This window comes from Sitodiplosis mosellana, unplaced genomic scaffold, assembly GCF_009176505.1.
Source record: "Sitodiplosis mosellana isolate CC-2019 unplaced genomic scaffold, AAFC_SMos_1.0 Smas_scaffold_1, whole genome shotgun sequence".
NCBI classification, from domain to species: Eukaryota; Metazoa; Arthropoda; class Insecta; order Diptera; family Cecidomyiidae; genus Sitodiplosis; species Sitodiplosis mosellana.
The window spans coordinates 14,598,635-14,614,218 of NW_022595244.1; the positions used below are offsets into that span (position 1 = coordinate 14,598,635).

Sequence of the window (15,584 nt, forward strand, 5' to 3'; positions counted from 1 at the left end):
GTCATAAATTCTTTGCTCTTGTACTTGGAAGCATCCATCGAAAGAGACGACAATATCTTTGAGCTGGAAATTGATGATGTAATTTATAATTAACGCCGTTTTCTCTTCTTGTTTTTGCTCTCATCTGAGAAGCATTCGTCCTTGCTGATCTTTATAAGATGTAGTTTTTTTTCTGGGCTTTATTACATGAACTGTTCAACAGGGTATTCTCAGAAACTTTGCGATGTGCTTAGCTGCGAAATAGAATTATTTAAGACGATTTTTCGAAGCAAATGCTCATAATCGTCTTTAACAGCGACAGATTTTTGTTGTCAACGAAAATCGCTAGAAAATCAAAGTAGAAATGTTCGCAACAAGTGAATGGAAACGGAGTGTTGAAATCACGGAAAAAAAGACACCAGTCGAGTTGCTTTACTTAAAATCCAAATGCAATACGGAGATTTATAGTACTTGTTCCAGAAAGTAAATCCATTTAATAATACAAGGGTAAATAATTTCGAGTAAATTTCTTCTTTATTTTATTTTGAGTTTGAGGAAGAGAAAAAAAGCGATTAAAATGGTCATGTGCAGTCTAGAATTAAAAAGACTTAAATAAATTGTCCGATGGCATCGTTCAAAATAACATTCAGCAGAAGAATTACTTGTGAAGAACTAGCAAACGGTTGGCTCTCAATGGATGCGGCGACAATTGCCGAGCAAAGTTCTCATACGTACAGCAATAGGTGAAACCACGTCGTGCATTTTGTGTGAATGTGATGCCACTTTGTTGGCAAACGTCTGGGCATAGTTCACGAACGTCGGAACGGCGAGCAAATGGATTGTTCATTGTGATAAATACGATGGCCGCATTTGTACGGGGATTATGTACAATTTTCCATAAATATTCCGGCACTTCGATTTGGTCGGTTTCGCTCAAGTAGAGAGGCACCAAGTCACCGCCGCTACTCGGCAATGCTAATTGACCATGAGTGCCTGTATAAATGTCTAAGTTGGTTTGCTCTTGGCCGGCTAACTGTCGTGCAATGTGCTCAACGCGATTCCAATTTCCGCCATTAATCGATTGAAATGTAGGTGCAACGTTCGCATAGAAGTATGTGGCAAACTGTGCGGAGCTAAATACGAAATCGGCATCTGGTGTCAAGTGGCCACGCGACAAGAATGAACTGTTCGTAAAGTATTGTTGGCTGCGACCAAGCACACTTTTAAAGTGGTTTATTTGTGACTGCTTTCGATAATTCACTTCGGCTTTAGCCCGCTTTGGTAGACCGTCTGTTTTGAAACCTACGCGATCACTTTCCTTTATGTTATCTAGATGAGAAAGGAAAAAAAAACCGAGAAATTAAAAAAAGAACTCACTCGTTCACAAAGAGAGCAAACGGAAACAGGAATCTACTTACGATTTATTGCTTTGCCATTGATTTGATGGTGCGAGTAGATGACCGATGCACTCTGGCTATCGTAGCAAATTTCAAATAGTTCGACGAATTTCTGTTGCACCGCAAAACCAGCCCGATAAATGAGACCCCGACGATTATTGAGTTGACACGATTTTGTTGTTGTTTCCAGGTCGCCCGTTACTTGTCTCGTACAATTCGATTGGTGTAATTTGCTGCGGAAATTATTTGTACATGACAGCTCGTTTGAATTCTCATTCGAGTGGATCAATGTGTTCCGCCTTCCCGGACAGAACAGAATCAATTTTTCATTCGATGAAATTTCAATATTGCTTCCCGTCGGTTCGTACAGTTTCAAATGTCCGTTTGTCTGTTCGATTAAATAAACTGGTTCATTCTTAGGTATTTGCTTTGTAATCGGAATACTGCAGCTGTCGCGCTCTATAAATGGAAACGAGAAAAAAAACTTGAATTTTCTTGTTTCTTTCATGAAGTAGTGAATCACTACATTAATATGGATTTGCGAACAAGATATTTACCTGCAACAACGATCGACAACAAACAAACACATACCGACGCAGTGACACAAATTGCGAATAATTTGAAAGCCATTTTAATATTCAATTTCAACAAACACGAGAGCTCCGTCTTTGAACGCAGCTACGATACGACTGAAAAACAAAAATATTAAGCAAAATCTCAGTTGAGAACAACTTGTTTTTTTTCTGTTCGTCACCGATGTGAGTGTGAATATGGGTTGGTATGTGTATGTACTTTGGTGAGAAAGAGCGATAAGACCATTCGATATGGACAAAGTAAATATTAAGAGCAGTAAACTTTGGGTGGAAGATAATGTACTATACTATCGGTGCGATAAGAATCGGTCGAGTAAACGGAGCGACAAATCTCTACATATAAGAAGCAAAGCCCCGTCGGCATTAAATTCCGCACTGTAAACAAACGATTTAATTATCAGCTTCCATGACGGTGCTTGCTTGTGTCCATTCGTTACGGGCAATTAAATTTAATTAGGGGGTTTATGTACTGGGTAAAGAATGAAAGAGAAGAAATAACAGTGGCCTGTGTATACCTGTATCCAATTTATTCGACTAGGCGATGTCCCGTTAAGTAGGTTCATTGACATAATCCGTCCGTACTAAAGATTTTCTACGAAATCATTTAATGACCGTAGTACACATTCGATTTGTCTGAAAGTAAGAGAGAGAGAGAGAGAGAGAGAAAGGGAGGGAGAGGGAGAGGGAGAAAAACTAAGAACCGATAACAACCAGTCCAGTCGAATTCGGAATGTGTTGTTGTTTGCCAATGTCAAAGGTCATTTGCTAATACTTGCCCAGGGCTATTTAGTGTTCATCAATATATGTTCGATATTCAAACTATGTAATTGAATCACTTGAAACAATTTATTTGGATGTTTTTGTTGTTGTTGCTGCTTTTTTTATCTACGATATTTTTTCAAATCATACACACCATTTGATTCAGTAAAATTTGAATTTATTAACGCTATAAATCAATTTGATTTACATTTGCTAAAAGAGGTAAAAGACGAGCGCAAAGTAAAAAAAAAACTGACAATGGAAGCGAAATTAATTGGAATTTCAGAAGGTGCAACTCGTCTTCACTCCCATAACTTAATTCAATGTTGTTGTTTTTCGCACATTTCGTGAAATTTTTTTGCCCACGATTGGTCCAACCACGCGCAATAAAAATGAAAAACGAATTTCGGTTAAAATTTCGTTTATGGCCTTGATTGTATTTATTATCGCTGTGTGAATGTCGTTGTTGCTTTTTGTCCTCGTTGTTTTTTTTTTCTTCCTCTTCACAATTTCAGATCCAAAATAATCTGCAGGTGTATAAATTAATCCATGCAATTAAAAATAAAATGAAAAACGAGTGCCGAGTAAATTAAGTTTACATTTCATTGATGTTCTACATCAGCGTCGCGGACCGATGGAACATTTTTATTTCAGCGCTGCATTTTTGTGTTCGTTTCAATGAAATTCAAACCAATTTCCATCTGTGTCGGTGCAGGAAAAAAAAATGCGATAAAATGAATTTTGAGATAGAGTTATGCATGAATATATAAAGTTCAACTGGAAAAAAATAAATATGAAACCGAAATAAAAATCCATACAAATATACATATCTATGTATAAAAGAATGAGTTGAACTTTTAACCAATTGCAGTTTTTTTTCCTCGTTTGCAGTGCATTGCAAAGAGAATAAAACATGGAAATGAAAATATAAACAAAGGAATTCGCATATGTTTGGTTTATTGTTTGTATGACGCTCACTTTTCTCTCTTTTTTTCGCCACTCTTTCGCTGTTTTTGTTTGCGAATAATAAATATGTGCGCGAACATTTATTTGTGTGTTCATTTTGGGCCCCGCATTATTCAAGCAACCACAATATTTACCGAACAACTGGCCAACGTAAATTTCGGTCTATCAAAATGAGCTTTGTGACGTCATAATTAGAACGTCGCTGCCACAAATATATTTCGAAAAATGAAAGTTCATTTCCGATTGTTTTTAACCTGTACCATTCGTTATCACCTTCGTCATTGCTGTTCGTCATTGTATGTAGACCATTGTGTGAATTTAGAATTTAGTTTAGTTTGAATGACTATAACGTTGCGGTAGAACCGTTGAATTATTTTTCAATTCTGGCTTACTTAGTTCATGCTGAAATTAGAGCATTTCTTAGAAATATTCAAATTAAATCAATTTGATAGCCGTTTATTTTGTTTTTGTTTCGGTCGTAAACCTTTTCCACTAGCGCCATGATTGGATAATTTTATTTCATACACGACGTAATGAATAAAAAGAGCATTAACACATGAACCGCTATGGCGAACCAACCAATGAACATTTCAAATTCATAATCCATACATAAATTTCACTTTAGTTGCGCCCGTTGATTCAGTTGGATGGACGGTTAGCACGGCTAGGACGATTTTGTGATGAAGTGAAAAATTAAAGAAACGGAAAATTAAGAAAGAAATTTTTTTTTACAAGATAATTGAAAAAAGCCATCGATGAGTTTGTGACTTTTCCAATGAAGAAAAAACTATGAAAAAGAAGTGCATGTTGAAACTCATCATTTTTTCCCGGAAATTCTGACTCAATTGAATTTTTTTTCTGCAACAAAGTTATCCAGCATAAAAAGCAGAGATGAAAGAAAGTTACTTTGAAGCAGTGCAAAAAGATTAATGAATAAGAAAAAGAAGTCGAACGGAAAAAATATAGGGAATATTGGGAAGATATAAAAAAAACATTGTTACATACTCTAAGGGTGGGAAAAAACACACGCTAGAAATGGCACTTGTGCTGCGTTCGTTTTACAACACATACCATTGGCTTTTCCATGAGTATCAGGGTATGTGACACGGTGATTGAATATTAATTGTATTTACTCAGAATGTTCTATGCCAACAGATCCACGGATTGTCCAATATCCGTTAACATCGTCGCCAATGCTAATCATCGGACTGATAACCTGGTACGTGTATTTTGTCACTGTTTGGGGACAACACTTTATGAAAACTCGTCCAGCCTACGAACTCAATAACATCATCCAAATCTACAATTTTCTTCAAATAATTTTGAATTTGTTCATGGGCTCGTATGTAAGTAAAAACAAAGCGTCGAAATTAAAAATCTGTTTTGTAAATTAATTTTAATCAAATTAACAATGACACTGTTTACATTCAAACAAAATATTCTGCATTCAGAACGTAAAAAAAAACAAGTTCAGGAGGAACAATAGGCGGAAATTGAAATGAAATTGAAAATGTTAATGATTTCGTTTAATTTATGCACTTCAACTAGGCTGGCTACTATGCGTATTGGAAACAGACGATTAACCTATCGTGCGGAGCTAATGATCCAACAAATGACTCATATGAAAGTGAGAACAAAATTGAAGAATAATAAATGTATCTTTTTTTATAAATCAACATCATTTAATTTTCAGTGCGACAAATAATTTTTGCCTCGTATGTATACTATATTTGCAAAATTATCGATTTACTTGACACGGTAATCCTTACACAACATGCTCATGTCATTCAATCAAATTCATTACTAAATTTGCATTTGCAGGTGTTTTTTGTGCTCCGCAAAAAGAACAATCAGATAACTTTTTTGCATGTGTATCATCATGCGGGGATGGTTGCCGCTACATTCGTATACATTAAATTTTTAAATGGTAATTACGAAAATTGCATATTTTATTTGACATTGCACGAACTTGTGCAAATCATCACTTTCTATCTATTTTCTACAGGCAGTCACGGCACTTTGCTCGGAGTTATAAATTCATACGTTCACGTGATTATGTATGGCTACTACTTCTTGACATCGTATCGACCTGAAATGAAAAATTCACTATGGTGGAAAAAGCACATAACACAACTCCAACTGGTGAGGCAAATCGATTTGAAATGCAAATGTTGCCCTTTAAATTGGATACGGTCATGTTTAATGCATTTATTTTCATTTTGCGTGAATTGCAGATACAATTTGGTATTTTGGTCATTCACTTCTTGAACCCGATATTATTCTTCGATTGCCAGTGGCCAAAATACATTAGCCTCATCGGTGTGATACAGAACACGTTTATGTTTATTCTGTTTTTGGACTTTTACATCAAAGCCTACGTGCGCAAACCGAAGCAACAATGAGTACGTCTGATGGAATCATGTTTTGATCTCCGTTTTCACATGTAATTTCTTTGCATCGTTGAAGCAAAATAATATATTTTTAGCAACGTTTTTAATTAATTAATTTGAAGGGATTTTTTTTTATGAATAATCTTAAAATATTTTTTCATTTGCAATTTTTCGTACATTACAAATCTTCATATATTTGACAGAAAAAACCCATCGATACAATATCGATCGAATTAAAATTCAATTTATTCCGCACAACAAAGGCGCAAATATAAAACAGCTTAAATTTTTTTAAAACTTTTTCGAATTCTTTCTACGCAAATTCGTGCAGTTGATCGCAGTCAATTGATATATTCCGTAGTCAATTGACCGTAGTCTTAACAATTTCCTAACTCCTCAAGCCGTTTCCCATTTTATGTAGACAATTTCATAAAACATACATTCAAAGAAATTATGTACCATTTAAACGAATTTATTTAGAATAGAAACTTGAATCGCTTTGTTTTCTGTTTTCTTTTTTCCATGAACGAAAATAAATAAGACGGATTCACTCGGATTTACTAATAATAATGGAGCAACAACGTTTATTTATTGCCGACCGAATTTCAACGATTATTGGTGCATTTGAAAATAGAATATTTTAAAACAACTCCATGACTTATGTTAAAAATGAAAAAAAACGACATATCGTCAAGATACTTTACAAAAGTCCTTTTAATCTAACTGCACCTCGAATGACAAAGATAAATTTTAAACTACAAAACTAGTTTGTTCGTACTATATACACCGAGATAAATGTTTTGTGTCCAAAATATAGTACTCTTTATGGACGAATGTACGAAAAAAAACACATTTTGTAATTTCAAATTTTTGTCACTCGAAGTGCAGATAGGCCTTTAATTTAAAAAAAAGGAGATATTGATAACAATAAATTTCTACAGATTCTTGGCGAACCTCTTGAACCGCTTGTTCGGCTTTGCATTTCGAGGTAGCGCGTTTTGAATGGATTTCTTAATCTTTCGCTTAACTATGTTCTTCAATTCCTGTCTCTGTGCGTCATTGTATTCGTTTGAATTTGTTTCATCATTCTCGGCTGCTTCGGGTGGTTTGAAAAATGCTAATCCCTCTGTGGAATGAAAAGTGATTTATGTTAGTTCAATCAAAATGAAAGCTGAAAATAGAAAAAATAATTTCAGATTGATCTCTCACCTGATACACGTTCATCGGACGAATTCAATGGGAAAAATGATTCATATTTAAGGTTTAATTTTTTGCTATCACTCTCTGATTTCGATTCATTGTTGCTTTTCTTTTTATCATCATTTGCTTCATCTTCGGACGAGTCATATTTGAACGGATCGAAATCGGCTAGGAATTTTACACCGTTCTTAGCAATTAATTTCTCTTCATATGGCTTATCAGCGGCTGATGTTGAATCTGCATTTTCAGCTGGCCTGTTGAACATGCTCAACAAACTAAATCCACCCGTACCCATCGACTTTTTCAGATCACCTCTGACTTCGTAGAAATGGTCCATCGAAACAGGTGGCTCATTATTTTCTGGTTCCGCATATTCTTCGTGATCTTCTTCCGTCTTCAGTCGCTTTGATTCAGGTTCATTGTTTACTTTAGACTTTCGTTTCTTGACTTTTGGCTCAACGAACTTTGTGTGCTCAGCTCGAGTTGGATCGAAACGTAACATTGAAAGTGGTGCTCTGAAAATGCAAATTTATTTTTTAATTTTTGGATAAAATTCTTTCAGTAGGGATTGGAAAATGAAAAAAAAAGATTACTAACTTTTTCTGTGTTTCTCTCGGCGTATTGCCAGATATTTTTTTGCCCATGACCTTTTCCAAAATATCCAATTGCCATTGACGCTCGTCTGTTTCATTCGTTTCAATATCATTACTGCTTTTCGCCACAGACTTTTGATCCCTTTGTTTAGACGTTCCACCTTCCGTTTCACTCTCATCGCTGCCATCTTCCATGAACTTTGAATCCATTTTGAAACGGCTATCACCTTGGAATCGATCCTGCAATCTCCTCAGTTTCTCGCCCTTTTTGCCTTCGAACTGCTGTTTTATTGCGAAATTTCCCTCAAACCCTTTCTCATCATCACTGTCTTCTGCATCGTCAAACAGCGCTGGTTTCTTTTCGTTTGAGAATTTCTCTTTTATTTTTGTCTGAGTTAATGCTTTCGTTGACTGTGGTGTAACTGAAACGGCAGTACCTTCATCGTCATCATCGCCGAACACGATTTTATTGCTTCTCTTCGCCGTATCCTAGGTGGAAAAATGATAATTAGCATGTTTTGAGCTCAAAAATGATTTAAAAAAATGAAATTAGAAACTTACAACTCCAGCCAACGCTTTTTTAATGGCTAACTTCTGTTCATTGTATGAATTTTTCATCTTGTTCAACGATTCAAGTCGTTTTTGGTCGGCTTTCTTGGATTTTTCGTCTAGTTCTTTCTTGACCGCTTTTTTTGCTTTCGATTCGATAACGTGAATTGCTTCACCACTGGACACTGAGCGGTCGATTTTGATCTAAATTGTGAAAAAACAAGTATGAAACACACAAATTATTCATTGTACGAAACAATATCATTCAGAAAAATTCACTAGTCACCTTGCCATTTTCGAGGAAAATCCTTGACTTTTTCCTCAGCACCAAATTGTCTTCGTTTTCATTGGAGTCGGACTCGCTTTCAGACGATGATTTAAATTTTTTCGATCCATTTTGCTTGGCAACTGGCTTGCTTTGTGTTGGTGGACTCTCGTCTTCGCTGCTATCATCAGAGCTACTACTTTCTGAACTCGACGAATTGCCCGTTGAAATGGTTGGAAGCACTGCTTTGACTGTTTCCGTTTGGACTTTAGTCGATTCATCTTTCTTCGGTTTGTGTTGTGCAGCTTCTTCACGTTCTCGTTTTAGTTTTTCCAAAAAATTCTCACGGGCAACGGTGACTTGTATGAATCGACCACGAAATTGTTGCTCTTTAAACTCTTGAAGACATTGCTGCAACGTTCGATCATCGATTCCAATTGTGACGAAAGCGAATGTATTTTGCACTTCATCGGAATCCGGTCCTTTTTTATGTTTGATTTCAATTTTATCCACAGCCCCTGCAAATGAAATGTTATGAATTATTGACTGTAAACACATTTGGTGTTACAATTGATGTTTACCGTAATAAGAAAACTCCTGCTTGAGTTCATTATCTTGAATGTCGGGTGGAAGATTTCCAATAAATAATCGCTTTTGCTCACTAATTGCCATATTTTCTACCAATTTTCTAAATAAAACTTCAACCAAATGGTGAAACAATGTTGTTTTTTCCGAAAAAAGGTCGAGATAAACTACATGTGTATTTCACATGTGTTTGGTGTGCAGGTGACAGATGACTGACAGCGAAGCCTGTCGGCGAAACCGTCAACCATGGAGACGTCAATTGTGTCAGAATGCACAAGTGTCAATGGGGAATACTTTGTGTATGTTAACATTAGCACGCGGTTTTCAAGTCAAACACATGAAATAGACAAAGATATCGCATTTTTAGCTGTTAACAACGAAATTTGCATACAAAATGGCAAATAAGATATCGTTTAGGAACAAAGGTGATGTCGGCGATCATTACGAGCCATCCGATTCGGAGAACGAATATACCGAACGTGAAAAGCAATTGCTACAGAAGGTGCGGAAGGGCAGACAGCGAAAAACCGATCCAAAACAAGAAATTTTGGCTTTTGATCAACGTGATGACAGTGATGAGGAGAAAGGTAAGTAGAAAATACAGTTTTGGCATGAAATCAACACATTTTTTTTCATAAAGAAATCAATCGAATTTCAAAATGACAATCGGTTTGCTTTCAGATTACGATAACGACGATGATTTTGATGAGAAATTCGATGCCGAAAGTGATATGGAAGATGGTGATGACGACGATGGAATCCCAGATTCGCGTGCATGGGGTAACAAACGTGCCGGTTTCCATTCAACAGACTTCGTCGATCAAGACTATTCTAGTTACAATCAGCGCGAACAAGAATTGGCCGAACAAGAAGAAACCGAAGCACTTGCCATTCAGCAACGCCTTGCAAAACAATTGGAAGAGTCTGACTTCACTTTGGATGTATTCGGTGCGGCTGAGCGAAAAGAAAAGGATGATAAGAAAAAGAAATCGGACGAGATCTTTTTGCAAAAGGATTTGTCACAATTATCTCAACGACAAAGAGAACAGCTATTCAAGAAAGAGTCACCCGAATTCGAAGGGTTGGTACAAGATTTTCGACAGCGATTAACGGAAAGTGTTGAGTTATTGCAGCCAATTTTAGCGTATTTCAAAGAGAATTCCATTGAAAGTCATCCACTGGTCGATTTTATTTCCAATCAAAATCAATTGATTCTGAATTACTGTACGAATGTAAGCTTTTACCTGATTTTGAAAGCCAAACGAATTCCAATCCAAAATCATCCGATCGTCCAGCGATTGTTTAAAATTAGACAATTGCTGCTGCAAATCGATGAAAAGTACACAACAATTGTGAAGCCACAGTTAGAATCACTTCAAAAGGCAATCAAAGATGGCGAAGAGATTACGATCGACGTGTCTGATGTGCCAACTGGAAAGAAAGAGAAGAAGAAACTTCGTTTTGTACAAGATCTTGAAAATGGTGTAGATTCGGAGAGTGAAATGGAATCAGACGAAGATGATGCGGTCGCTGAAAAGGATGAAGATACGGAATTCAAACAAAAATTGAAGTCGATGGAATCTGATTCGGAGCAAGACGAGAACGCACAAGAGGGTGAAGAAGAAGAAGAAATGGGTGAGGATGATGCACGGCGTCAAATTACATACCAAATTGCCAAAAACAAAGGTCTCACACCATATCGTAAGAAGGAATTGCGTAATCCACGTGTCAAACATCGCAACAAGTTCCGCAAGGCAATCATTCGTCGCAAGGGTGCCCATCGAACTCCACGAAAAGAAATCAGACGATACGACGGAGAAATATCCGGTATTTCGGCTCGCGTCAAAAAAGGAATCAAAATCAAATAAAACCACAACACTTAGCCGTTTATTTTACATTGTTAATGCAATTTCAATGCATTTGGATTATATTTTTAATAAATTTCGAATCGATTTATTAATGAGTGTTGAGGAGTTTCGATTTATTTTTTATTCAATAGCTGACGGAAATAGTCGTTTGACTTTGAAGTAGATGGTTTGTCGGCGGAGGTTCCATTTGATGCGGCTGATGTTGACGCTTTTGTCACGTTGCGTTGCACCGACGTTGGAATGAAAGAAAGCCGCGGTTTCGCTTCACTGTTGAGAAGAAAAAAGAAAATATTAATTCGAAATCAGGTAAATCATTGCAAAATTGGCCAACTTTTTGCCATCCTATGCTAAATAAATATATAAGTCAAGTTCAAACCTTCTCGGTGCGGACGCTCTAAAACCAGTTAGAGTATTTGGCTTAAAGCCTGCTGGTCGTGGATTGTCTGACTTCGCTGGTGGATCTGATATGGCGACGATGATCTGTAATAAGCAAAAAAAAGTTGAAAAAAGGAAAGCGTTAAAATTCGTTTCGATTTTTTCGATGAATTTCTCTCAGTTTCTTACCGTAAAACCTCTGAAAACAAACGAATTCATGGCTTCAACCGCTTTACTTGCTGCTTTGTCTGATTCGAAGTCGATAAAGGCGATTCCCTTGAATTTTCCGTCTCTGAAACACAACACAATGAATTATTGGAATTGTTTGGAAACACTTTCTCTGTATAAAATGGATCAACTCACTTCCTCGTAACCAATCGGGTGTCTTTGATCGTTCCAAAGGTACCGAAGAGAACTTCTAACTCATCCTTTGATGTATCGAACGGTAGGCCTTTGATGAAGATTTTATTTGATTCTTTGTTTTCGGAATATTTAAAAGCGGGACGAGTGTTCTTGTCACGTACGACCTTTTTTATGAAAACTGGACGACCGCTAATGGAGCGTCGATCAAATGACAGTGCTTTCTCTACTTCGAATGAATTGCTCAATTCAGCATATCCATAGCCTTTGCTGCGGCCACCCGGTGCGGCAATCAAAGTCACATCTTTGATATTCAGTTCTGGAAAAGCGGCAATAATCTGCTCTTTTGTGACTTCAAATCCCAAATTACTTATGAAAATGGACACGTCATCTTTTTCACCAAACTCTTGCTCAACTGGCTGAGCCTTAGCTTCAGGCTTTTTGATCTCTGGTTTCTCAATCTTCTTCGGCTCGGTTTTTTTCGATTCCACATTCTTGAATGGATTCAATGCGCTTTTGTCCACTGTCTTTTGTTTTTTTTCGGCAATTTTTGAATCACCTTCCGCTTCGGGCTTACGTTTTTGTGCTTTAGCCTTGATGGCCACATGTTTATTGTAATTGTCGATGATTTTCTCACAAATCTCGTTGCAGTCTCGGATTTGATCCGTTGTACCGTATGCGTATTCGAACGATTTCCACGATGACATCACCGTGTCAAAGTCATCGATATTCTTTATTTTGATGGCACGGCGGAAAATTCTGCAAAATAAATTGATTTGAATTTTACTTTCACGAATAATTTTTTTTTTTGCAATAATAAAAAAATCATTTAAAAATTACCGTCGAGCTGCATCAACGCCGCGGATTGAGTCCAATTGAGCAAATTCAATCCATAGAATAGCTCTATTTTGATTGTTAAAATTCTTGATGACTTTGTCGTAATGCTGATAACCATGATCACCACTCTGTAATGGTCCATATTCAATACGGGCACACAGTTTATCAAAATCATTGTTTTCATCGGCCGAACGACGTGTTAACGAGTCTTGGCCCAATTCCATTGTTTTTCGCAGAATTTCCACTTCTTTTGCATCATTGAGATTTGTGTTTCGTTTGATATACGATAAATATTCCAACCAAACGTTTAAATGACCTTTGACATCACTATTTGTGGCTTCGAATGCCTGTTGTGCAATTTGGGTGATATCACCCTTTGGGATGTTCGCTTTCTCACACAATCGTATCTTTTCGATGTACAGATCAGCACTCCAAGTGCAATTGCGCAAAGCACGATTCAATACATCTAATGGAGTCTGTTTGAGCACTTGCGATTTTTCACGTTCATTCGGCTGAGTTTCACGACTTTTGAGGTATTTCACGTATTTACCCCAAGTCGGTGCTGTAATGAAGTAAAAATTGTTTTAACACTTAAATATTCGATTATCGAACCAATTTAGCTGAGGAGCAAAATCCTGAGGCAGAATTCAATGGAAGTGAAAAGAAAATTTGATTTACCACTCAAGCAACAAGCCGTGACCATTCGTTCGTAGAGAATCTGAACCATGCGATCATTGAGAAACGTTTTACATTTCTCAATATATTCCAAAAAGATTGAAGCTCTTTTGTGATGCTCCTTATCGTCGAGTGACACCAGTTCCTCCTCAAATTTAAGCATTGCGCACAAACCGTCCTTCGCTTTGTGGTACGTCTCATTGATTTTCTCCCAATCGACCTCTTCATTGTATTTGTCGACGAATTCACAGAATTCAGTATACGTTTCTTGAATTCCAGCGAGAGGTAATGACAATTCGTATGTGTACGTTTCGAGTAACTTTTTGACTTTCTCGGGTGATCTGGTCAAAGGAGGAGAAATACGTTTAATCAACATTTGAAACAATCGTTAGTGGATAAAATTGATTGAAAAATGAAAATTGAAAAAAAAAAACGCTTACTCTGGCACTTGTTTGGTGTAGTAATTGCGCCAATCTTTAAAAAATGTACTGCCTTCCATACAATCCAAGGCATATGTTGACAGAATTTCGTCCCAAATTTCCTGAGCATTCGGAAATTTCGAAGCCATTTGTGCGTGTAGTCCTCCTACTGCAACCGCTACAAAGTAAACATTGAAAATTTCGAATTTTTTGTTTTTACAAAATAAAAAAAAATCCCGCGTACTTACAAAAATAATCAGCGAGTGCCCTTTTGAGCAGTCCATGCAAATGCTCCAGCTCAGCTTGGCTAGTTGCGATGGTCAATTCGATTTGAAGCCACTTTGTCCAAATCTCAGGAGCCAATGGGAATTGCGAACTAAACAGCTCACAACTCTCTCTGATCTTATCCAAGTCATTTAATTGCCTACAAAATGTCAAAATAAATCAGTATTTGATTGCTAACTGCTTCAAAATATATTTTGTGGAAAACTTACTGTGCCACTTGCACCAATTGAACGTAATTATCGTAGCCGTAAATGTCGGCAGAGATTTGACCCAAAATTTCGGCGTATTTTTCATACAACTGCACCTCTTCATCGATGTCTGAATCACCGCTGTCGCCTACATCGGTCAATTCATCCGATACGTCGTCATCTGGATCGGCTTGCGAAAGATCAACATCCATCTCTTCTTGGTCATCGAAATCCTCTGGGTCTGACATCCTTTTTCTGGTTTATTAGAAATGTTTTAAAAAACGAAACTCTGCGAACGATTGTAAATCGTTTATTTTGACAATCTGTTTACCAGAGTAACAAATACAATGCAATGCATGCTGTTACGTTGACAGGTGACGACAGCGCCATTTTGCATCAGGTGGCCAGAGGCAGAAACGAAACCACGTATTGAATTCAAATTCGAAGATATTTGTTTTGTTCTTACGTGTTTAAAGTGAATGCCAGGCGTTGGAGTGAAGGATGATTAGAAAACTGCATAACGAAGGGATAATAGATAAAAATGCTTCATCCAGCTCAAATGATTTTTTCGTTCGTGTATTTTGGGGTCGAAATTATGTTTATTCGGTTCTTGTGAGCAATGGACGAAATAAATTGGTATTTTCATCAAATTTTGAAATTGAATAATTGAAATTCGGAACACCGTTTATGTATTCAATTACCTTTCTATCGAATCTACGGTCTGCGGTGAATATGAAGTGTTGTGACAAACCGAATGAATCATTTATCAAACGGTTGCCTCTGTCCAAAGAAATTCCAAAATGATGCCTTTTATTATTGATTGTAATGCATTTAAGGCAGGTCAAATAGACGTTTCGGAGTGAATAAAATTCTAATTTTCATATCTGACTGAATCAATTGCATTTTATTATTGATTTATGGAATATGAAGCGGATTTCAAAGTATGTTACCAAAGCCATCAAATTATTCATAAGTTTACCGCCTACAACATAGTGATTGCGTTACGCGTGTCAATATTAAATTGAGGTGCTTATTGTGTGTGCATTCAAGCTACTGTGACAATAATTCACGAAAAAAAAAATTGAATGCGACATTGCAGTGCGAATCTCACATCACCTCAATCGGTTTGAATTGGAACGAGGCAGAGCGATGTCAAAAAAAAATCCAATAAAATAAACCGTAAAGAGTCCACAAAATCCATACGTACATTTATTATGCATGAACGTATGGACATGGCAAAGCAAAGCATATGCATATGACATACGCCACACATTGATTTCACACAAACGATGCGATGCGAT

The 15,584-nt window shown here is 36.8% G+C and overlaps 5 protein-coding genes across 5 annotated transcripts; 2 read left to right on the top strand and 3 right to left on the bottom strand.

Annotated features, from left to right (window-relative positions):
* Window positions 1-491: 491 nt before the first annotated feature.
* On the bottom strand, window positions 492-2,070 carry LOC129580523 (uncharacterized). Its single transcript, XM_055471018.1, has 3 exons — window positions 1,934-2,070; window positions 1,398-1,835; window positions 492-1,308 (listed from the first exon to the last, which is right to left on the bottom strand). Exons 1-3 carry the CDS (start codon window positions 2,004-2,006, stop codon window positions 638-640), a joined length of 1,182 nt encoding a protein of 393 aa, XP_055326993.1. The 5' UTR covers window positions 2,007-2,070; the 3' UTR covers window positions 492-637.
* A 2,044-nt stretch (window positions 2,071-4,114) lies between these two features.
* LOC129580326 (elongation of very long chain fatty acids protein AAEL008004-like) lies at window positions 4,115-6,096 on the top strand. Its single transcript, XM_055470644.1, has 7 exons — window positions 4,115-4,790; window positions 4,850-5,040; window positions 5,243-5,321; window positions 5,388-5,452; window positions 5,516-5,621; window positions 5,700-5,836; window positions 5,929-6,096. The coding sequence occupies exons 1-7, from the start codon at window positions 4,730-4,732 to the stop codon at window positions 6,094-6,096; spliced, it is 807 nt and encodes a 268-aa protein (XP_055326619.1). The 5' UTR covers window positions 4,115-4,729.
* A 544-nt stretch (window positions 6,097-6,640) lies between these two features.
* Window positions 6,641-9,485, bottom strand: LOC129580525 (probable RNA-binding protein CG14230). Its single transcript, XM_055471020.1, has 6 exons — window positions 9,273-9,485; window positions 8,713-9,209; window positions 8,439-8,630; window positions 7,882-8,366; window positions 7,294-7,799; window positions 6,641-7,210 (listed from the first exon to the last, which is right to left on the bottom strand). The coding sequence occupies exons 1-6, from the start codon at window positions 9,361-9,363 to the stop codon at window positions 7,020-7,022; spliced, it is 1,962 nt and encodes a 653-aa protein (XP_055326995.1). The 5' UTR covers window positions 9,364-9,485; the 3' UTR covers window positions 6,641-7,019.
* A 44-nt stretch (window positions 9,486-9,529) lies between these two features.
* Window positions 9,530-11,240, top strand: LOC129580526 (something about silencing protein 10). Its single transcript, XM_055471021.1, has 2 exons — window positions 9,530-9,863; window positions 9,958-11,240. The coding sequence occupies exons 1-2, from the start codon at window positions 9,671-9,673 to the stop codon at window positions 11,142-11,144; spliced, it is 1,380 nt and encodes a 459-aa protein (XP_055326996.1). The 5' UTR covers window positions 9,530-9,670; the 3' UTR covers window positions 11,145-11,240.
* Window positions 11,163-14,668, bottom strand: LOC129580524 (squamous cell carcinoma antigen recognized by T-cells 3). Its single transcript, XM_055471019.1, has 9 exons — window positions 14,305-14,668; window positions 14,059-14,234; window positions 13,832-13,988; window positions 13,395-13,732; window positions 12,720-13,278; window positions 11,883-12,638; window positions 11,709-11,811; window positions 11,521-11,624; window positions 11,163-11,411 (listed from the first exon to the last, which is right to left on the bottom strand). Exons 1-9 carry the CDS (start codon window positions 14,529-14,531, stop codon window positions 11,258-11,260), a joined length of 2,574 nt encoding a protein of 857 aa, XP_055326994.1. The 5' UTR covers window positions 14,532-14,668; the 3' UTR covers window positions 11,163-11,257.
* Between the last annotated feature and the right edge of the window lie 916 nt (window positions 14,669-15,584).

Coding starts and splice junctions, on each gene's coding strand:
- LOC129580326 (XM_055470644.1), top strand. CDS start 4,730: ATGGCACTTGTGCTGCGTTCGTTTTACAACACATACCATTGGCTTTTC. Junction 5,041..5,242: donor ATTTGTTCATGGGCTCGTAT/GTAAGTAAAAAC, acceptor CACTTCAACTAG/GCTGGCTACTATGCGTATTG. Junction 5,453..5,515: donor TTATCGATTTACTTGACACG/GTAATCCTTACA, acceptor TTGCATTTGCAG/GTGTTTTTTGTGCTCCGCAA.
- LOC129580523 (XM_055471018.1), bottom strand. CDS start 2,006: ATGGCTTTCAAATTATTCGCAATTTGTGTCACTGCGTCGGTATGTGTT. Junction 1,836..1,933: donor GTTGTCGATCGTTGTTGCAG/GTAAATATCTTG, acceptor TTCCATTTATAG/AGCGCGACAGCTGCAGTATT. Junction 1,309..1,397: donor CAATGGCAAAGCAATAAATC/GTAAGTAGATTC, acceptor TTTCTCATCTAG/ATAACATAAAGGAAAGTGAT.
- LOC129580525 (XM_055471020.1), bottom strand. CDS start 9,363: ATGGCAATTAGTGAGCAAAAGCGATTATTTATTGGAAATCTTCCACCC. Junction 8,631..8,712: donor TTTTCCTCGAAAATGGCAAG/GTGACTAGTGAA, acceptor TTCACAATTTAG/ATCAAAATCGACCGCTCAGT. Junction 8,367..8,438: donor AAAAAGCGTTGGCTGGAGTT/GTAAGTTTCTAA, acceptor TTTTCCACCTAG/GATACGGCGAAGAGAAGCAA.
- LOC129580526 (XM_055471021.1), top strand. CDS start 9,671: ATGGCAAATAAGATATCGTTTAGGAACAAAGGTGATGTCGGCGATCAT. Junction 9,864..9,957: donor TGACAGTGATGAGGAGAAAG/GTAAGTAGAAAA, acceptor GTTTGCTTTCAG/ATTACGATAACGACGATGAT.
- LOC129580524 (XM_055471019.1), bottom strand. CDS start 14,531: ATGTCAGACCCAGAGGATTTCGATGACCAAGAAGAGATGGATGTTGAT. Junction 11,812..11,882: donor ACCCGATTGGTTACGAGGAA/GTGAGTTGATCC, acceptor GTTGTGTTTCAG/AGACGGAAAATTCAAGGGAA. Junction 11,412..11,520: donor AGAGCGTCCGCACCGAGAAG/GTTTGAACTTGA, acceptor TCTTCTCAACAG/TGAAGCGAAACCGCGGCTTT.